This window comes from Diplotaxodon limnothrissa, linkage group LG11 (genome assembly GCF_057381915.1).
Source record: "Diplotaxodon limnothrissa isolate DT_005_m linkage group LG11, D_limnothrissa_male_GT1.1, whole genome shotgun sequence".
Classification (NCBI taxonomy): Eukaryota; Metazoa; Chordata; class Actinopteri; order Cichliformes; family Cichlidae; genus Diplotaxodon; species Diplotaxodon limnothrissa.
The window spans coordinates 27,828,630-27,851,507 of record NC_140606.1 but is presented as its reverse complement, the minus strand read 5'-3'; the positions used below and the strand labels follow the sequence as shown (position 1 = coordinate 27,851,507).

At 45.3% G+C, this 22,878-nt stretch overlaps 1 protein-coding gene across 2 annotated transcripts in view; it reads right to left on the bottom strand.

The window, feature by feature from the left end:
- The window catches only part of itga10 (integrin, alpha 10), a 30,569-nt gene extending 29,853 nt beyond the window's left edge, over positions 1 to 716 (bottom strand). For both annotated transcript variants that reach the window (XM_085365603.1, XM_085365604.1), the window contains exon 1: positions 136 to 716. In XM_085365603.1, the coding sequence (XP_085221729.1) occupies positions 136 to 187 (52 nt within the window). In that variant the 5' untranslated portion in view covers positions 188 to 716. The remainder of the gene's footprint in view (positions 1 to 135) is intronic.
- Positions 717 to 22,878: the final 22,162 nt, after the last annotated feature.

The window sequence follows — 22,878 nt, the reverse complement described above, 5'->3', positions numbered from 1 at the left end:
GTTGAGTTAACTGAATTAACTGAATGAATAACTTCACCTTATTTTAAACTGTCCTTCAGTTTTGTTTGGCTTTTTAAAGAAATGTAACAGGTTTTTTTTAAAGGTCTGAAATATAGGCTGAGATGTGGCTCTTACCTTTAAGGAGGAGGATAAACTCCAGGCACAACAGGTATTTACGCAGCTCCATTTATGAATCCGAATGAAAGAAGTCTCTCTTTAATGTTTTTTTCCCCTTTTCCCTCGTTTACTAGGTGGAAATGAGGAGCGTCGTTGCCCACCGCACACATACACAGACACGCTTGTTTTCAGCTTTTTCTCTTTCCAAGAGATGCGTAAAAGTCGGCCAAACTGTGCCGCGGTGGCATGCCACGTGCGTGAATGGGGTTCAACTTCAGGAGCTTAAATACTGATTCAACGAATAAAACGAAATATCTGGCTATGATTTTCTTCTTCTTCTTCTTCTTCTTCTTCTCGTCTTATGTTAAAGTGAGCGAAAACGTCTTAAAAATGTAAAAATGAAAAATCAACTTTGTGACGTCTCAGTGACCCATGGCGTGACAATAACTGCACCTGTCCCATCCAACAAGAGGCCGCAGTTCCGACTCATTAAACCATTACAAATGTGTAACGCCTTCACAAACAGGCAGGCAGCAGCTTTATCCCTCCAGACTCCGGAGCGCGTCTTTGAAGCTCAAACTCCTCTGACAGAAACTCCGCTCATCAGTCCCAAAGTCTGAGGAGCGCTGTCGTGAGCGGTATCTTTGACAGCACGTTATCCATGATCCACTCCGCTTATTTCTCTTATTTTAGGCTCCCCTGCTTCTTTGTCCGTGTAAATATGTGTCTCTAGTAACGGATTTCTCTCACGTTGAAATGAAAGAGTGCATTTATCCTCACAGCTCCCCTCCCTCCATCCACCAGACTCCTCTCTGAGCAACTGGTTCACAAACCTCAAACCCACATCTCCCCTTTCTCTCCTCTCCTCGCACTCGTTTTTCTTTTTCAAACACTCAGACCGTTTCTCTCTCCTGTACACTTTTCTTCTTTTTTTATGATTTACGAATAAGGAGTCAAATTTCACTGTTTTTGACACCGTTTCTATGTGCCTGCAACGGGTGAGAATCAGAGTCAGTTACTGACTGCAGTTAATACAACATTAATCAATCCTTTTTTTCTTTCAGAAACCGTAAAAGACAAAACAAGTGTCACACTGGCAGGGGGGTGTGCTCAAAACTCCCAAATCAAATGCTGCTAACGGGGGAATAATGATTTATAGCACTCATCATTTCATAAGACTTAAGAGAGGCTGAGTAAGAGGTGGCCTCTCATTAAAACCAAATTTGGTTTTATGTACCAAGCGCTACTTCTGCTGTGACAGATCAAAATGTCTGATGAAAAGGTGACATGAATCTGAGTCACATGGAAATGAAACAGAAGTGCTCTGAATCGGGAAAAGTCACATTAAATTAGCTAACACAAAAACTGTGGACAATAAACATTACCATAACCTTTGGAGCAGTTATTTGAGATAATTCTGCTTAATTATTTACGAATTAATGATAAAATGTTTAATTCTGTGCTTTAGAATCAGTGCTGTAAAGTCACCCTTTGTTGAAATTCTTCTAGCCTAGTGGGCATCGCTTCAAGCGTGACAAGGGCACCATCTACAGGACAACAGATGTCAATGAATGCTTTCATGAGAAAAGGAATGCCGTAAACCACCGGTTATTGTTTTCACCGTTACCTTATCTCAGCCCCAGCAGGCAACAGAAAGAGGTTTTGGGATAACATGTCATAAAAACACCAAATTAAGAGATTCATTTTTTAAGAATGGTGCTCATTCCTTCAGTAGGTTTTCAGAGATTTGGGGAATCCAAAACAAGGAGCACTAATGTTGCTTTTGAGGCTTGTGGTGACTTATTACTTAATGGTGTTTTTCCATCTGTTATCCAACTCACAATGCTACACTAGCATAAAGTGGCCCAAAAGAGTAATTTGAGCATATAATTTCACCACGTGTGTTCTGCCATGCATCACACTGAGGCTTTTGATAACTAACTGATCAAAAGTAAGAACACATAAAAATGCAAATTTCACATAAAATCTTGCTTATCCAGGTTTACCACATCCTTAAATTTCAGTCATGCAGTGATCATTATTTTGAGCAGTGGTTTGGGCTAACCACCTTCCATGACATTTGGTATCTGTACTGTTGTACTAATGGCAGGAAAACACATGCTGAACTTATCTTATGTGCCATGATGACAATCTCCTGTCCCACCACATCTAAGAAGTGGCCTATTGGATTCAAATGTGGTGACTATGGAGGCCATTTGAGTACAGTTAACTTGCTGATTTGAGCTTTGTGACATGAGTAGCTTCCCGCTGGAAGCAGCCGTCAGAAGATGGATACACTGTGGGACAGACACGGTCAGCAACAATACTTAGGCAGGCTGTGGTGTTTAAATGATGCTTAGATGGTACCAAGGAGTCATTTCTGGCAACGATTTTTATGCCAAATGTTGATCCTACCAGCTGAATGTTGCAGAAGTAATCAAAACTCCTCAGTCCAAGGACTATTTTTCCGATCTTCCTATCCAGTTTTGGTGAATTGTAGACTAAGTTTCTTGTTATTAGCGGACATGAGTGGTACCCAGTTTGGTTTTCTGCTGCTGTAGCTCAACTGCTTCAGTTTTTGACATTTAGAGATGCTCTTCTGCATACCTTGGTGTTAACGTATGGTTAATTGATTTACTGTTGCCTTACTTTCAGCTCAAAGTCCCATTTTGGCCATTTTTCTCTGACCTTCTTCATCTGCGAGGCCTTTTCATCCAGAGGACTGCTGCTCATGGGATATTTTCTGTTTTTCAGACCAGCCCTTCTAACACCTACAACCATGCCACATATACAGTCACTTAAAGTACCCTTTTCCCCATTCTGATGCTCAGTTTTGACCATTACTATGTGCCTCACTGCACTGAGTTGCCGCCCTGTGATTTTGCATTAATGAGCAGATGAACCTGTGCACCTAATGAAGTGTAACAGGGCGACTTTAACCCTTGTGTAGTGTTCACGTTTTTATGTCTGTGTAGATTCTCAGTCATCCAGGTCATGGTAATCTAAGGAGCTTGTAAAAGAAAATTGACCCCTTTTCTTAAACATCTTCAAGATACTTAAAGAAGTCCAGTCACTTTTCTTTCATAGCTCCTGAGATGTTCATGTTTTTGTTAGTTAGTCACTTTTTGGGGGTCTGGTGGACGCACCGCATATTGGGCTTTTTCAAAGAAAGAAAATTAAACCCCAAGCCAAACCCAAACCAACCTGATGCCTGCTGGGAGAAGAGAGGATGTTAACAAGCCTTAGCCAAGTGCCAACAGATGTGCTTCCCCTCACACACTAACCATCCCCTAAAGACAGAGTCTGATAGAGAGGGCAGAGTGGGCAGGAGGATCACGCCTGCCATGTCTTTATTGGTTTTACCTGTTTGCATATATTATTCCTGAGTTTGCTGTTGTATTTGGTTTGTCGTTCTGTTTTCTTTCCAGTGTTCCTCCCTCTGCTTCTCGTCTCCTCTTTGAAATTCATGAAATACTTTCTCGGACTTCTATCTTTGCAGCTGTGTGCTCTGCATTTGCTCTACATGACTGCCCCCTTTTGGACACACCGCTGTGTGCATGGGTTGGCACTGCCTCTGCTTCCCCTGAAATAGGACTGGCCACCACCCGAAGACCACTGGTGACACTGGATTGTTAGAGTTAAGCACTGAAAGCATGAATTGGGACTCTGCAACTTAACTGTACATTTACTCAAATACTTTACTGAGGTACAGTTTAATGTATTTGTACATAAATATTTCTGTGTCATGCCATTTTCGATATTTTGCATGTAAATATTGTATTTTGTACACCACACCATTTTTTAAAGGTTCATTTATTTTATTTTGCAGATTTTAAACTATAAATATGATAACAGTTTAGTCTCTAATGATCAGAATTATGCACAGAATTAAAATTATTTACAACTGCAACTTTAAAGCAGTATACTCATTAATTTGAGGGAAATTAAGTACCGTATTTTTCAGACTACAAGGCGCACTTAAAATTCTTTAATTTTCTCAAAAATCAACAGTGCGCCTTATAATCCGGTGCCCCTTATGTATGAACTCTGGTTGTGCTTACTGACCTCGAACCGATTTTATGTGGTATATGGCGCTCAAAAATCTGTCAAAAAATGTTTTAGTAGGACTTTGGTAAGCTACGAAGCCACACCGCTTGATGGATCGTCGGAGCATTACGGCTACCGTAGTTGGAATCCTCATCTGGGTCCAAACTCCGCTTCAGGTCCCAAAGTCAAACGAACACTGTGGCATCACTGAGAGTCAAAAATTGTCTAAATTCTTTCATCTATAATAAAATGATCAGTGTTGCTGCTTTATCAGGTGTAACAATTAAGTTTAACATCCAGGCATCCATGAAAACAGAATTTATTAAATTTAATGGAGTTAGAAGTCATAATACAGCATGTTCTGGTGTATTATGACTGAAAGATTTCTGAAAAAATTAAAACGTACAACTCTGCTATCACTTCCAACATAACTGAAGACAGAAAACTAGACAGTAGTGACTTTTGTAGGGTTACTGAAGTATAGTAACCCTATACTATAACAAGCTAGTATATAATGATTTGCTACGTGATCATAACATAACATATATCATAACATAGCATAACATAAACACAGGCTGTGTCTCAAAACGTAGACTGCATCCACAAATGCGTCCTTCTTTTCCCCGAAATTGAAGGATGGGTCGGGTGTGTCCTTCGTGGCCCACCATATCCCAGAATTCATAGCACGGCCCAGCCAATTCCAGTTTCGAACAATGGCAGCTGCAACTAAGTTTTAATATTACTCTTATCAATCTTTCTGGGTCACAAAATAAACTTTTAACATATTTTCAGGTGAGAAAATAACTGTGTAAACTTCAAAGTTCTGCTTGGTTCATCAAGACATCGGATATTTGCAAAAGTGCTCCAGTGTTTTTGGAGACATCTGTTACCCACTAGCTCGATAGCTAGCCGGGGGGTTCAATGGTCACTCGAGCCGGCGAGAGCAGCGGACTCCCGGCTTCATCGTTTCCAGACCCCCGCTGTCTTTCGCTACTTGGGTAAAACATGATATATAAGTCTCTCGGATAACTTTTTTGGTGTTTTATTTGTTCTGGAGTAAATCGGTTTGGCTGAGATCAAAGTTATTAGATTAGATTTGATTAAATAAAACTTTATTAATCCATCGGGTGGGTTCCTCCGGGATTTTCACACAATGAACGTCAAACAGAAAACTGATTAAACAGAAGTGTGAGACGGTCGAGAATTTACGCCAGTGAACTGTTAAATTTTAGATAGCAAGGAGCAGATGGCTAAGTTTATTAAACTCCACCGACACAGCCGTGATGCAAGTCTGAAGGCTAGACTGTCCTATTTCACAGCCTCGCACTTCCGGCCTTCTCGGTCTTCGAAGGATGCGGCCTATGTTTTGGGACACAGCGACAATGTAGCTGAAGGATGAACGCTAACCTTTTTCCACTCGATAAAAGTTAACGTGAGGGTTCCTGGTGGTTAGGGACAAATGCAATCGCATGGCAGGATGCTGTAAACGGACCAAACTTCAGTCAGGAGAACAACTGAGATAATCCATCCACAGTAAGAGGTTAGTCATTAATATACTGCAACAACATAGGAATAGAGCAGCTGTGAGAGAATTCAACATTAATGAAGAATGAGCTGAGTAAAGTTTGACTTAATGCGCCGTATAATCCAGTGCGCGTTATGGTCCGAAAAATACGGTATATGTCGTACTAGTTGGCTGATTAAGTAGAATTGTGACTTTTAAGTAATAAATCAAAATACTTATTTCTAAATTTTGCACAAAAAGTTATTAATTGTCAAATCAGGTTTAATTTCTTGTGCAGTCACATTTTTATGTAATACATCAAACATATATATCAGGGCACAGGGATGTGTTTTTCACACCACTTTTTTACTATATTGATGTCTAATCAAATATTCTTGTGAGCACTGGGCTCCCCTGCCTTGTAATTATTCTCCTATACCAAATAATTTAAAAAGTCCATGTGGGCTCACATGACAGTGAGATATTATGTTTACAGTTTTACTTTATCAGTGTGGTTTCACCTTTTAGGGACTCCGTCCTGTAAGAGAGACTCATGTTTGTTGCTTTAAATCACCCTACAAGAGTCCAAAAAGACTGACTTTCTTATTTACAGTGTTTTTCACAAGGGATAAAATGAAATGTCACCATCAGCTGTTCGATGACTGAGGTACTTGAACAAAGTATAACAGTAAAACTTTGCTTATTTTATTTTTTCATAAATAAATCTGTGAAAAATGGACTTTCTTCATCGGCTGGGTGGAAAGAAGACATGCTGTCTGCCACAGGATGTATAAAGATTAGTTGAACCCAGTTTTTGACCTTTTGCATAAACAGGTCTCAAAATGGCAATCGCTGGACTTTACAAAAATAAATTAACAATCTGCTGTGACTTGTGACTGTAAATAGTCAAGCTCCATATAATATCTTCTGCTTAAGAGTGTAAAAATATAGCTGTAGTGATAAAAGGATGCAAATACTATGCTGCTGCTATAACAAATGCCTCTTATTACCACTTGGTGTCGCAGTGTTTCAGTATTTGTATCTGTATTTCCTGGCAGAGCAGCCTCGTGGTGTGTGTGCACTCTCTAACCTCTCTTCAAAATTTGTATGGTTTCCTTTTAAAGCTAATTGCATAGCTCATCCGGGGCCAGCTTGTCTTCTGGTTGTCAGTACAATGTCTCATGATGGTCAGCTGATGTCAGATTCATATTATGCTGAATTCCTCCTTTCCCACTTAAAGGAATGCTGCAGAACATCTTTTTTTTCTATCTCTGGCTTTTCCAGGGTCATCATGTGGCGATGGATTTCTGCCAGCGGCAGCACGCAGTGCACCGGGTTTACAGAGTAAACTCATAAGTGGCCAACACATCTTGAAGGACTCCATTTGCTTTGATTCATGAGTCCAGTGAGGGAAAGTTAATGATTATTGGAAAACTGACCTCACCCTCTCCGGCATTCCCCTTTCATTTACTGCAGAAATGACTTTGGTTTTCATCAGCGTCCTTGACATTATTGCCTCCACTTTCTTTCTTCATCTAGTGTCTCCCTACGCAGAATCCAGCAAGAGGCATCAGATATTCCCATGAGCTCTATGCACAATGACTCAAAGAAACATCAAGCCAATATTATTTTTGCAATTATGTATCCTAATGTGTTTGGCACATCTTGGGTTCTGTAACTCGACTAGCAACATAGTTGTGCTAACTGGCAGCAGCATTTAATGTCACACGCAATCAAACGCCGCTGTAGACAATCGCTGAGTCTTGCCCTGAGGTGAAACCTGTGCGAGAGCCAACTCTCTCTGTCTGTCTCACACACACACACACACACACACACACACACACACACACACACACACACACACACACACACCACAGACAAACTGTTTCACACCGGTTGGCATTATGCAGGAGCCCATTAACATCAATCATAAAATCAAACTTTTCAGAGTCACGCTGCTGTGACAAAACAGGTTAAATCAAAGCAGAGCAGATAACTTTTACAGCATTTAGCAACCATTGATGCACATTAAATATAATGTATTTATTTTATTCTATGCACAAGTAGGCACTGTTTTACTTTTTCTAGATCTTTCCCACAACTTTAAAGATGAAAACTGGTTAGACTTTAATATTTATGGGTTAGTTATACCATGCATATTTGCATAATTTTATTAGACTTGATAGTATATTAGATGACCATGTTGTCTTGTAATTTCTGGTCAAAGAATAAGAAATATGCCAGCAGAAACCGTTTCAAACTGCATGCGAGTTTCATAGTGTACAAAACAGCAGCAGAGGCTTTATGTTGGACTGATGTCTGCTGCTCAGTGTGTCTGCTTCGCCCTTTCCAGGCAAATCTGCATTTCAGCATGAGCTGAACATGGAATGTCCGCTGGGTGTACTACTTTAGTTGGCGGCTCTGTGGGATATTTTGCCTGTTGAATGATAAGTAAATCAACGTCAGACCTACAGTCTGGCTATGTAGATAGATAGATGCAGGGCTGTAGGAGACTATAACACCAGTGTGTTAAATTTTATCAGTACAGTACAGCAATTGTGATTTGTGGATAGTTAGACAGTAGTGACAGTGGGGTGTTAGTAGACAAGCCTTTTCCCCTTTCTGTCATCAGGAAGGGAGGCGTCCCCCCTGATGGGTTTGGTTGGAATTCTGCCAGTGTTTGATACTGGTGGTTGTGACTACGTGGCTTATTAAAGAAAGGTAAGCTTTTCATTTTAGTGATACCTGTTATTTTAATTGGTGTTGTTGGTCTTTGGGTTTCCAGTTTCTCCTACCTTCTGTGCACTGATGTCATGGCAGTAACTCATTGCATGGATATGGCATAGTTATTGATGGACTGGTTTGTATATTTCAGAAGCTGCTGATCTACTGGGATTTTCCCACAAAGCCATTTAGGGTTTACAGAAAATGGTCTGAAAAAGAGAAAATATCCAATGGGTGCCACTTTTCTTAGTCAAAATAGCTTGTTATACCTGTCAGAGCTCAGAGGAAAATGGCCAGGCTGCTTTGAGCTCATGGGAAAACAAGCAGTTCAGATAACACTTGTTACTGCAAAGGTATCAGACGAGTATCTCTGAAGGCACAAGAGCACACTTGAAGCTTGAAGCAGATGGGCTACAACAGCAGAAGACCACACCAGGTACTGCTCCTCAGCTAAGAATGGGAGACAGAGGTTCACCAACACCACACATTAAAAAATTGGAAAAATGTTGCCTGGTCTGATGAGTTTCAATTTCCTCTGCAACATTTAGATGATAGAGTCAGAATTTGGCATTATGAAATCATGGATTGGTATCAATAGTTCAGACTGGTGGTGGTGATGTAATGGTGTGGGGATATTTTCTTGGCATGCTTTTGCCCAAAACTGAGCATCATTTAAACAGCACCGCCTCTCTGAGTATTACTGCTGATAATGTCCAACCTTTTATGACCACAGTGCACCCATCTTCTGATGGCAGCTTCCAGCAGGATAATGCACCGTGTCACATAGCTCAGATTAAAACTCCAAATAATTTTTTCCAACATGACAATGAGTTCACTGTCATCAAATGGCCTCCACAGTCACCAGATCTAATACAGTGCCGTTGGAATGTGGTGGAAGAGGAGATTCACTACATGGATGTGCAGCCACAAAATCTGCAGCAACTGTGTAATGCTATCAGGTCAATATGGACCAAAGACTCTGAGGAATGTTTCCATTTTTGAAAATCAGAAAATATCTCCTGAACTTTATAAATGGCAACCACACAACCACATTCCAGACAAAAGACAGAGGATTTGTCACGGTTTGCGGGGGCAAGCCGTGTGGAATATATATAGGACCAAAAGGCGGCAGCTCTGGTGCAGGTGAGTGTTTATTAACAACAAAAATGCAAACAACAAAGGCGCTAGGAACATGAAACTGAAACCTAAACTGGGTAAACTAACAACACAAACCAAGAATGACGGTGCAGGGAGGTCCGGGGAAATACATACAGGGAGACCGAGGGGAAACAACACAGACGAACCAGCAACGAGGACACGGTAACACACACTATAAATACACATGCCAGGAATCAGGGGATGGGAAACAGGAGGGGAACACACCTGGAATACATGATAACTGACAAGGCAGGGGAAACGTAAACAGAACACACTGACATAAGACAGAGCCCTTCAAAGTAAAACAGGAAACACATACACGTAATGACACAGACTCAGAGACGCGGACTAAACACAGAGACTTACTACACTAAGGAAATGCACAAGCAGGGAAGACATCAACCAGAGGGAACACCACTAAATGCTAGAAAATACAAAACTATCAAAAGTAAAAGTACATAACCAAAAACACTGGGTCACCGACCCAGGACCATGACAGTACCCCCCCCTCAAAGGCTGGCTCCAGACAGCCCAACAAGAAACAAAAACAGCCAGAAAAAACAGAAAACAACCCGACCAGGGCGGGCGGCGGGGGCCCAGGAAGGAGGGCCCGAAGCAAAACAAAACCGGAGCACCAGAAGGCCAAAAGACCAAAAACAAAAAACGAGCCCAAAACCAAAAGAAACGAAGCACACCAAAACACAGGAAAAAAAAAAAAAAAAAAAAAAAAAAAACAGTCCAAAACAGAAGAGTCCAGGGGGCCGACAGCACAGGAGTCCAAAACAGTTCAGGGGGCCGGCCAGGGGGCCGACAGCACAGGAGTCCAAAACAGTTCAGGGGGCCGGCCAGGGGGCCGACAGCACAGGAGTCCAAAACGGTTCGGGGGGCCGACCGTGCGGACGGCAACGGCGGCCACTCAGGCGATGGCGGTCCGGGGGCCGGCCGTGCGGAAGGCAGCGGCGGCCACTCAGGCGATGGCGGTCCGGGGGCCGGCCGTGCGGAAGGCAGCGGCGGCCACTCAGGCGATGGCGGTCCGGGGGCCGGCCGCGCGGAAGACAGCGGCGGCGCCCAAGTGTCAGGCGCACCGGCCGAGGCTTGGAGGGCACAGGACCAGGCGACGCTGAAGCAGAGGCAGGACCAGGCGTAACAGGAGCACAGGCAGAGGCTGGACCAGGCGTAGCAGAAGCACAGGCGGCCGCAGGACCAGGCGTAGCAGAAGCACAGGCAGCTGGACCAGACGAGGACGAAGACTCTGATGAGGCCGGACCAGACGAGGACGAAGACTCTGATGAGGCCGGACCAGACGAGGACGAAGACTCTGATGAGGCCGGACCAGACGAGGACGAAGACTCTGATGAGGCCGGACCAGACGAGGACGAAGACTCTGATGAGGCCGGACCAGACGAGGACGAAGACTCTGATGAGGCCGGACCAGACGAAGACACAGGCTGGAGCTGCAGCTGACGAAGCACAGGCTGGAGCTGCAGCTGACGAGGAAGGTTGCTGAACGGGCCCCTCGGACCCTCCAGCGGAGACAGGAGACTGAACGGGCCCCTCGGACCCTCCAGCCGACGAGGCATGAGGCTGGTGTGGTTCTCCGGAACCACCAGCTGACGAGGAAGGCTGCTGGACGGGCTCCTCGGGCCCCCCAGCTGATGTAGCATGGTGCTGGTGCCCAGCTGACGAGGAAGGTTGCTGAACGGGCCCCTCGGACCCTCCAGCGGAGACAGGAGGCTGAACGGGCCCCTCGGACCCTCCAGCCGACGAGGCATGAGGCTGGTGTGGTTCTCCGGAACCACCAGCTGACGAGGAAGGCTGCTGGACGGGCTCCTCGGGCCCCCCAGCTGAAACAGGAGACAAAGGCCGGAGCGGTCCCTCGGACCCTCCAGCGGAAACAGGAAACAAAGGCCGGAGCGGTCCGTCGGACCCTCCAGCGGAGACACGAGACGAAGGCTGGACGGGCCCCTTGGACCCTCCAGCAGAAGCCATCACAAAGCCCGCAGGCATGGAGTCCACTGGCAGACATGAAGGAAATGGGTGCTGTGCTGAGCACTGGCCCTGCTCAGACAGCACTGACACGGGGCACTTCCCAGGTGGCTGCTTAAACTCCAGGGGTCCAGAATCAGCTGAGGACTGGGACCTAGCCTCTGGGGAAGCCCTGGAGCGGCAAACAGTGCCAATGGCGGCTGAACCAGGAAAAGCACCTTGAGGTGAAATTAAACTTTCTCCCTGCACGGAGTGAATGAGTGAAGCCAATGATACTGGAGCCAGAGCTACTGGGGCCTGCGCTACAGGCGGCACCGGAGCTACTGGGGCCTGCGCTACAGGCGGCACCGGAGCTACTGGGGCCTGCGCTACAGGCGGCACCGGAGCTACTGGGGCCTGCGCTACAGGCGGCACCGGAGCTACTGGGGCCTGCGCTGAGGGTGGCACAGGAGACTGAACTGAGGGTGGCACAGGAGACTGAACTGAGGGTGGCACAGGAGACTGAACTGAGGGTGGCACAGGAGACTGAACTGAGGGTGGCACAGGAGACTGAACTGAGGGTGGCACAGGAGACTGAACTGAGGGTGGCACTGGAGACTGAACTGAGGGTGGCACTGGAGACTGAACTGAGGGTGGCACTGGAGACTGAACTGAGGGTGGCACTGGAGACTGAACTGAGGGTGGCACTGGAGACTGAACTGAGGGTGGCACTGGAGACTGAACTGAGGGTGGCACAGGCTGCGGGGGAGCTAACTGGGCTGAGAGTGGCTGCGCGGGAGGTGATATGCTGTTCACAAAGTCATCTGCCGCACAGAACACCGCCCCTGAATGAACCGTCATACAGTCCGCAAATGGAAAACAGTCCTCACTCACCACAGCCGGCGAATTAGAAGTCCAAACGTCCAGCTGTGGTGTGGCGCGCTTGCGGCGCGATTGGCGTCTCCTCCCCGCAGACGGCTCCGACGGGCCGGGCAAGATCACATCCGGCGAGTCGGGCAGCGAGGCAGGAGTGGCCGAGAGAAGGTGCGGTGTGAGCCGGAGAAAAGCCTGCATAGTCGGAGGAAGCGAGTTCAATAGCCATGGCAGGCCGGAAAAGAGCCGTTGCAGCCGGTCTTCTGTTGCGCGGCGAAGCTCTTCCGGGGGATGTTCCAGCCATAGGCTGAGAAGGATCTCCACATTGTACGTGATGTCGTCCTGGAGCTCCTCGGACGGATTTACAGCCGCTGGGTCCATGGTGGCTGGTTCGTTCTGTCACGGTTTGCGGGGGCAAGCCGTGTGGAATATATATAGGACCAAAAGGCGGCAGCTCTGGTGCAGGTGAGTGTTTATTAACAACAAAAATGCAAACAACAAAGGCGCTAGGAACATGAAACTGAAACCTAAACTGGGTAAACTAACAACACAAACCAAGAATGACGGTGCAGGGAGGTCCGGGGAAATACATACAGGGAGACCGAGGGGAAACAACACAGACGAACCAGCAACGAGGACACGGTAACACACACTATAAATACACATGCCAGGAATCAGGGGATGGGAAACAGGAGGGGAACACACCTGGAATACATGATAACTGACAAGGCAGGGGAAACGTAAACAGAACACACTGACATAAGACAGAGCCCTTCAAAGTAAAACAGGAAACACATACACGTAATGACACAGACTCAGAGACGCGGACTAAACACAGAGACTTACTACACTAAGGAAATGCACAAGCAGGGAAGACATCAACCAGAGGGAACACCACTAAATGCTAGAAAATACAAAACTATCAAAAGTAAAAGTACATAACCAAAAACACTGGGTCACCGACCCAGGACCATGACAGGATTAGTTTAAAAGGAAATATGTTGAAACATGCTTACCTTTGTTAAAGTACAGCTGCATCCATCTGTTTCAGGTAGACACGCCACAGAGCAGAAAGATGATGAGACTTACATTGCTGATGTTCAGTGCCGTGACGCTCTCGATGTTTTGAAACCTTGTTCACTGAATGAGTTGGTCAAGTTCTATCCTGATTATATTTCATTCTGTTGGTGGTTATGTCTTCTAACCCCAATCATAAACAAATAAAGCTGGGAGGCACATATGTGTTGTGTATACGAGAGAATAAGAGCATGCTCTTGTGGTGTTAGCTATAGCAGCAAGAAGAGTTGTGAGCATTTCTTTTTTTTTTTTTTTTTTTTTTTTTTTTTTTTTTAAATGACATCAGAAACAGCAGTATGCGACATTACGTGATGGCAGAGCTTCAGTTCATCCTTTGTCATTTTTTTTTTTTTTTTTTTTTTTTTAATAAATAGGACAGGGGGAATGAATGAGAGAAAGAGGGGGAGAGAAAGAAAGAAAACCAAAGGGGAGAAGAGACGGTGAGAAGGGGGGGGAAGAGAGAGAAAAAAAAAAAGAACTCCTGGGTCACCTGTATGGAGAAAAAAAAAAAAAAAACCAAACAAAAAAAACAAACAGAGGAGACAGCAAACAACAAAGAGCAACATAATAATAGAGAAAACAAAGCACCATCACAATAAACTAGCTAGTCATAGATATCAATATTTACTAAATAATAAACGATATTGTGCAGCACGCAAGATAGACAGCGCACAGTGTGCTTTGAGGCAGCAGCCAAGAAAGCTTTAGTCCGCGTCTGTGAATACCCATGTGTGCATACCTGTGTGGATCAGCATGCTTGCATTCCAAAGGTTTCTCCATGTAATGATCTGCTAGGGAGTGTGGGGGGGCCACAGCCCCGTCCTCCAGGGTGTGAAGCGGGTATGGAGGAGATCAAAACTCCAGACATCCAGAGGCCCCCAGAACACAAGAGACCATGGAAGACCAACAGAGGGGCAGCCGCGCCACTGTTCCAGTAAGAGCTGAGGAGAGTCCCAGATGAGGGCTCGCCCAGCAGCCGCGGAGCAGAAGTCAGGGGGAGTTGCAGTGACGCGCCCGTGAGCTCCGCCGGCCCCCAGCTGTGCCTGAGTGACCGAGCCCCAGGCCGAGAGGCCGGGGGCACCCCACCTCCAAAGGGGCCCGAGCGAGCCCCAGGCCCCAGGCCCCGACAAGCGGCCGCCAAGGAGTGAGCCGGTGTGTACCCGGACGCCCACCCCCAGACACAAAGAACCACCAACACACCGACACCTGAGGGAGTCCGCCACCGGCAGGGGAAGTGGTGGTGGGTGGAGATAGGCCTCCAAACCTTGGAGGGCCTGAGGTGTCCCCAGAGAGGTGGCGTCTGATACCCAACCTGACATATAGACACAGACATACAGGCACACACAGACACAAACATCCATTCCCACCCTCATGCTCTCATATGCACTCACTCCACACTCAACCAACGTGGAGACAGACATAAAGAGACGCTGTACACACAATCACACTCCCCAAGCGTACTCTACAAACCGGGTCTAGGTACCCTTGCCCCTGGAGGGGGGAATTGCACCCAGACCCAGGTGGTGTTACCCTTTTCCCTGCGGTGGGGAGAGGCAGACCACCCCGACTCCGCAGCAGCAGGGAGGCCCCACACCCCAGACCGCAGTCGGACGGCCAACTCCTCCTACTAGCCCTCCCGCTCCAGCAGGCCGCAGAGAATGGGGGTGGGAGAAGACTCCAAACCTCCCTCCACCCGCTCATTGTAGTGTTGATGCATGTGTGTTCTAAGGTGCAATTAAAACCCAGGAGGGCATGGAGCTACCTGCCAGAGAGCAGCAGGTAAGCGCATAGTCCCTCCTGCTAGCCCTCAATGACTAAGTGTATTTAAAATTGAGAGGTGGGCAACGACGTCAGGGGTGAGGTGTACACCCTGATGGTAATTTGGACTCCGTGATTGTGCCCACCCCCAAGATCCTATATGTATGTGTAATGAGAGTGTGAATAATGTGAATGTCTAAGTTGTGGGATAAAATTGAGGCAGAGGCAGCCAGAAGGGGACAGGGGGGGGGGGGGGGGGGGGGGGGTAGCCTCCTCTGCACCCTGGTGACATACCCCCACTCCAAGGCCCTGCATGTGTGGGTGGTTGTGGTGGAGCGGGAAGAGGGAGGCAGCTGGAGATGGGGAGGGAAGGAAGGGAGGGGCAGGTAACCCCTCCCTGGGGCCAGCTCCCCCGCTGACCCCAGTAGGCACTCCCACCCTCCGCGACCCGCCAGGGAAGGGGGGCCCAGGCCCATCAGACCGGGGCCCAGTGCAGTAGCGCCCCCCGGCTCCACAGAGCCCTGGACAGTCCACCCAACCCCACCACAGAGAAAACTGCACCCACCCCACCATCCACACATCTTCCAGACTACATAAGACGGTAAACGCCCAGGCTGAGATCTTCCTCCACCTCTCCTGTATCTCCCCCTCCTGCAGAGAGTTCCTGAAGAGAAGAAAGCTCCTGCAAGATGTGACCATCCCCCCCACCAGTTGAAGAGCCCCCCAGGCGGCTCGACGCACCGGCGGCACCCTGCTCCAGGGCCGGGCCCCCATGCACCCACCCGCCCACAACCCCGGCAACACACCAACCAGGACCCAAGCCCCCGAGGCCCGGCCCGGGCCCCAGCCCAGAGACGGAGCGCCCCCAGAACCTCACGCCCATCCCGGACCCACCCAGGGGCAGCCAGGTTGCCAGGTCAGTAACCCACGTCCGTCAGCACAGACCCTCCCCTAGCCCCGCTGCACGCAGCCGCGAGGAAACAGTCACCTGAGAGCCAACAGAGCCCCCAACCGGACGTGACCGCTACCCCGGGTTGAGCTCCCCAAGGTTGTGAGCATTTCTGTGTCACGCTGACAGCCCGATGACTCATCAATGAACCAATTTTAAATTGTGTCTTCAGGATTCAAGATTCAATTCAAGTTCTTCAATTGAATCTTTGAAAAATTCCAACAATAACAAAATTTGACAGAAATAAAATAGTATTTTTGGATCTGTCTGGCCCTTAAGGAAAAAAAATTTAGGACCCGAGAGATGCAGTTGACCCTTCAGTTGATCCATCTCCCATTCACTGAAGCCTCACCAGAAATGGTCTCAGTAGAGGGGCTTCTGTCATAAGCCATTCTTATAGAAGGACAACAGGGAGAAAAGGCTGAGTTGTGCCAAATTTGTAGTTTAAATTATCATCAGTATGTACTGAGGAGGTCAGGAGAGAGGTGCAACAGTGAGTGTCTACAACTATTTATAAAACACGGTGGAGGCTCTGTCATGGTTTGGGTTGCATTTCAGCCAGTGGTGTTGGGGATATTTAAAAAACTGAGAGAATTTTGAATGCATAAAAGTCCCATCAGATTTTCATCCAACATGCAATACTATCTGGAAAACATCTGATTGAGAACAGCTTCATTTTTCAGCATGACAGTGATCGCCAAAACACTGCCCATACAGTAAAAGCATACCTGGATAGAATAACATACAATGATACACTACCAGTCATGGATTGGCCTCCCAGAGCCCAGACATCAACAATATCGAAGCAGTCTGGATAAGTATTCCTGAAGAATGAAATGACAAGAAATCTTACCTAACAGAGTTCAGAATGTGGAAGGAATAAAGGTGATCATGCCAAATATTTTTATTCTAGCAAAAGTCAAAGAAATGAGGGGCATCTCAAGACTTTTGAATGTCAAAATGTGTTCTATAATGACTAACGCACCACTACACACACTGCGTTTACTATTTATTATGTATTCATGCTGTTGTAAAAGTGTTGGCTTGGTTTCTTGAAGACCAAACTATGAGGGAGAAAGAATTGGAAGAAGATCGTGAATTTCTTTGTGATCAAGTGGAACTCTTAATTAAAGTAGTACATGAAGGCAGTCATAAAGGCAGAACACAGACTGGGAATTGTTGGCATGTTCAGATTGGTACATAATCAGAAGAAGCAGTGGAAATGGGGTAACCAGACAAGAATGATGAAATCTGGGAGCCTAGGTATAATAATTTGGCTTAATTTTTGTGACTGCTAAGACTAAATGAGGAAACAAGTGCAGACGTCTGTGTCAGTGCTTCCAAACGTCTCAATTTCTGACAGTCTTGACTAAACCACACGTCTGGGCATTTCAGAGTAAAACTGGGTCAGCAGAGTCTCCAAAAGCCTCTGTTTTAGAGCTAAAAGTAGCATGTTGTGCACTAAATGCAAGTGTTGCAAACTTTCTAAACACTTTGAAACAAAGTTAGTGTGCCTGTAACTGTTACTTTGTGTCATTGCCTTGTTTGTGCATCTGTGTATTTCGGTGTAATCATCTGAAGTGCCCTGACAGGAGTGGCATATTTGTTTAGTCACCGTGTTCAAGTATCGACAGTCTTTTTCCAAAATGGATTACTCCACCTTTAATTTGTTCCCACGAGGAAAGCAGTTGCACTATTTTTGCTCTTTCAGTCATGCACCAATTTCCGAGTAGCAGCTCTGGGAGTTTTTCATGTACACACATGCTTTATGTGTGTGTGCGTGCACATGCGGCAGCCAATAAGTTTTCACAAGGTGTGTTTCCTCCAACCCTGCTTCTCAAATCACAGTGCTCTGCAACCAATCAAATGACACCACAGCGCACCTCACCCAGCATTACGCTGCGTCCAGCTATGACTCGCTGTTCCCAAGTGTGCTTGAGCGAGGAAAGAGATGGAGAGAGTGAGAAAGGGAGAGATAGGGGTGGGGGGGAAGAAGTGGATAAACATGGATGTTAATAGACTGAAATGAGGTTTTCCCGCTTTAATAATTAAAATGAATAATAAGTACAAGTTCAATCATAAAAAGCATTATGGTTGAAATATGTTTTTTCAGTTTACATGTGCACTTTTGTGTGCATGTTGTTTTGCATATTAATGCATGTGTGAGACTTTACTGAGTGCTGATCCTAAAAACAAGGAGTGAGTCATGTCGATTTAACAGCTGCAGCAGCTGTGATGCCTGATGGTCCCTCTGGACGCCTGCCTTCACACCCCCACCTCCATCTCTTTTGCACTGGACACAAAAAAACCTCAGATGTATGGATGAATGTATGAATGCATGGATGTGTGGATAGATGGATCTACATGTTGCGGTGGAACAGGGGACAGAAGACCAGAGGATAGGCCATATGGGTTCCATTCACATACGGGTTGCTTAAAGGCTGAAACATGATCTGTTTTTAAATGTCACACTTTTTTAACTGCACTGTCTTTTTTAATCATTTAAACATTAACAGTCTAAGCTGGGGAAAGTGCACGAATCCTTGGGCTAATCACATTAACAAAGATAACTGGAGTCAGGAGTATTTGAGCTACTCTGACTTACATTTTCAGTTTGCTTTGCATGCACTGTGCCCCCACAAAAAGAGATCACAAGAGAAAGAGGCGAATGTCCTGAAGGAATTCTTAAACACCAAATAAGGATAAAAAAAAATAAAGCAAGACTGCCAACTCAAGGCTTAAATGACTCTTTATTAATAAGCAAATGACTGGAGCTTGTTCATTCTGTTTTGTGTACTGATGAAACTAAGGTGGGATTAAGGCATAAAAAGGACACAAGGCAAAATCTTGATGTTTACATATGGTGGGTGAGCTTAATGACTGCTTTACTGTCTCTGTGCCTATTTAGCTTTCCTTAATTGATGGGGAAAATGGATGCACAAGCACATAATTAGCCTGCAGTGTCAGTTCTTTGCAGCAAAATGTGCCCGACTGTCCTTCCTGTCTCTATAAAGTTCACCCTCCCTCTCTCTATCTGTCTTCAGATGCTATCTCCCATCTCCTCTGTGTCCTGCAGTGTATCTAGAGTTCACCATTAAGTCTGTGATCAGATTTATTACATTCTTCACCTCTACAAAGACTTCATTCAGTTCACCTCCAGCATACTGTAAGACTATTGTCCTATACTTAGAGAAGGATGAGTGTGCTCATGCTACACTATGATTTTGCAGTTTGGAGATTCCCCTCAGTGAATAGACATGAGGAGCCTCAGCAAATTGAATCCTTGGCCTCATTGTGTATAAGTGAATTTGTCATCTTTTATACAAATAGGACTGAGACTGCCTCTTCAGTCTCTGACTCAGTGTCTCCAAGTCTCTCGGTTGTGCTCCTCTTTGATTTTATTTTCCTTAATGGAAGGACTCTCTGGCCAGATGTTAAAGTGAGGATATTTTGAAGTCTGTCGGTTTGAGTCAGTGGGTCAGGGCGCCAGCCGAATACTTTTGATTTCCAGACTTCTTCCTCTGACCTTTACTGCATGCCTTCCTCTCCCTCTCATGCCTTTTCTTGGCTGAATAACAAACTTCTAATTTAATGGAGGAGGATAATTTGATTTTTGTTTGTGAGCTTATGGATGTGTTTAAAACTGTAGATTTCCATGTGCTGCAGCCAGTCCGGTGTGTGTGTGTGGCATGATGTCATGTGCACTATTCTTGACCAGTCTTTTACAAGAGACCTCAAAGGTTCCTGGGTGGTCTAATAGTGTTTGCCACAGGAGATTGGTGCACTTTACCTTCAGATGTGTGTGTGTGAGTGTAAATCAATATCCCGGACAGTGACAGTGTAGTGTGTGAGGGTGTTTAACCTGTCATCACACTGCCACATGCATACTTTCCCTATGAATATGTGTATCAGGAAGATGTAGTGGGAATGTGCTGCTTTTTGCCAGCCGTGCTCTCTGAGCACCCACAGGACATTTTTCTTTCTCTGACGCCTCCCACTCCTTTACAATCTAACCCAGAATGCACTTGACCCTTTTCCTCAGTAATTCCTTCAACCAGATCACAAATCACCTGTCTTGACTTTTGTGACACGCACTCAAGTATGCAGGCAAGAACACACTCAACTCCTGCATGCGTGTAAGTCATTTATCAAACGCCACCCTGAGTCAGCCATGGCCCCGGGGCAGCTAAACTAACCTGCTCCCCCACAAACTTCGACAACACCAACATCTAGTTTCTATTCAGTTATCTGCGATTGCCCATGGTTACTTGTTAGACATGTTCAGGTGGTGTCAAGTTTCCACTTAAATCTGATGGATGAAGAGCAGCAGTTGTTAATCATTGTGTATATGCATGTCTGTATTTTTTTCCTACAGTATATCCGTTACTGTTTCTCTTACAGTGTTGGCGTGCAGTATGTTTGTCCAGAGTTTGCCAAGGTATTCCCATATCTTCTTTTCCTTGCTATGTTTTCTCTAAAGCCAACAACCTGCAGAAATAACGATGCTGTCAGGATGTCATCAGCAGACACGAGTGCGCTCGGTGTCTTCTTAGTTATCCATACTGCTTTTTTCACCTGTTTTTGTGCACAGTGTTTTATAAACTGCATGTAGAGTGTGGGTGTTGGATGGTGTGTGTGAAAAGTTGACAGAATGTGTGTTTTCAGTTTTCTCTGTGAAATGCATGTTTTGAAGGCGTTTTGAAGGGGGCCAGACAGCTGCCTTTTACTGCCCCAGGGGGCAATAAACAGAGAGGGAGGGGCAGTTATTTACCTTTTTTATTAGGGCAGGAGGCAGAGGAAGGGACTTTATTGGGGTCACACCGTAACTATACACAGCTGCAGGGCAAGAAGAGAAATAAAGATGAGATAGTTCTTTAAAGAAAAAAGTTTTGTCAACGCTAAATTCCTCCCTCAGGAATCCATCTGTACTTTTTTTCACTTATTACATGACCGTAAATGTGTGTGGGATATTGTTTTGTCAATTCCCCCCCCCCCTGCCTCTTCCATTTCCAGGACCCTTAATGGCCTGCTTGTTGTTAAGCACATCTGCTGTCAATCAGCTGTACCCTGTAATCCAAGTGGCATTTCCTGCCATTAGAGGCACGCCCACTGCCCGAACTCTGACCATTTGACGATTGGTCAAGAGGTTCAACGTCTGGCCCAAAAAGATCTCGGGCTGACCTCTATTTGTCCAGTAACGCTCCACAGTTGCAATAATATAAAATCCATAAATGAGGACATTTAATGGATTAGGCTGACCTGTCGGAGATTCCTTTTAACCTTTTTTCCAAGAAGATCAATACCACTCTTGTGTCTGGGTCTCATCTACCTCAAATGGATAGTTAGTTAGCTTCAACAACCCTGCTCTTTGTATAGGCAGAAACACCCAGCTACCAACACCTCTAAACATGAAGTGTAAGATTAAAAAAAAAAAACACATGTAAATAAGTAGGTAAGGTCCTAACATTTGGTATTTATAGACTTTTTTTTTTTTTTTAGTATATCACATTAACTAGTTGTGCTGGTTTGGGCAATTTTGCTGCCTCTGACTATAAACAATTTTAAAGGCTTTAACAATTGGTGAGGAGATATCTGTTTCGTCCTCTGGTCATTGTTTACAAATAAATATGTTTTTTTAATAATAAAAAGCTAAATAATCATCAGGTGAAACCAGGTGAAACTCCACGTCGACTGTTTACCTGCACATGCAACCAAAGCCTATGCAAATCTAATTGGTCAATAGAACTCGAACTACAGTAGAAACCTGTTGTCTACAGATTCTGCATTTTTATATGCAGACACATTACGTGGACAAAAGTAGTTGGCCATCTAAATCTTACACCTACAGGAGCTGCTTGGTTATGGAAATCCATCCACTCCTGGTGCAGCTTTTGCATTGCTGTTACTGCCAGACTGGGTTTGAACTTATATTATATACGTTATTGAATCAGCAGAGTCCTGGAAGCCAGATTACTTAAATCAATGTGTCAAGCCAAACACATATAATAAAGACATACGTGAAGGCCGGGATTTCCTGTAATTTTCTTCTCCTAAATTCAAACATAACTGAGCTTACCCTCTGTCTGAAAAACCTTAGAAACAATGTGTCTATTTTGAGCAGGATACGTCCTTGAAGATGCATATCAAACAAATACGTAGGACTGCTTTCTTTATTCTGTGTCTCAGATTAATTCTGAAAAGCTAGTTTGTGCATTTGTTACTTTTATGCTGGAAAATTATAATTCACTACCGTCAGGTTGCTCTTAAAGCTCTCTGAAAAGCTTTCACCTGATCCAAAATGCTGCAGTGAGTATGGACAGGGATCAGAAAGACAGAGCATATTTCTCCCATACTGGCCTCTCTTTATTGCCTCCCTGTTAAATCCTGAATCAAATCTAAAATCCTTCTCCTTTCATACAAGGTCTTGAATGATCAACTCAGGACTCACTGTAGATTTTTATTGTAATAGAGCACTTCACTCTCAGACTGCTGGCTTTCTTGTGTTTCCTGGGATATTTAAAAGTAGAATGGGAGGCTGAGTCTCCGGCTATCCGGCAACTTTCTTGTGGGGTCAACTCCAATTTTGGATTTTGGAGAAAGACACTCTCTTTACATTCCAAATGAGGCTTAAAACCTGCCTTTTTGATAAAGCATGTAGTTAGTTTTGTTAGTTATCCTTTAGTTACACTACTGGAGGCCCAAGCAT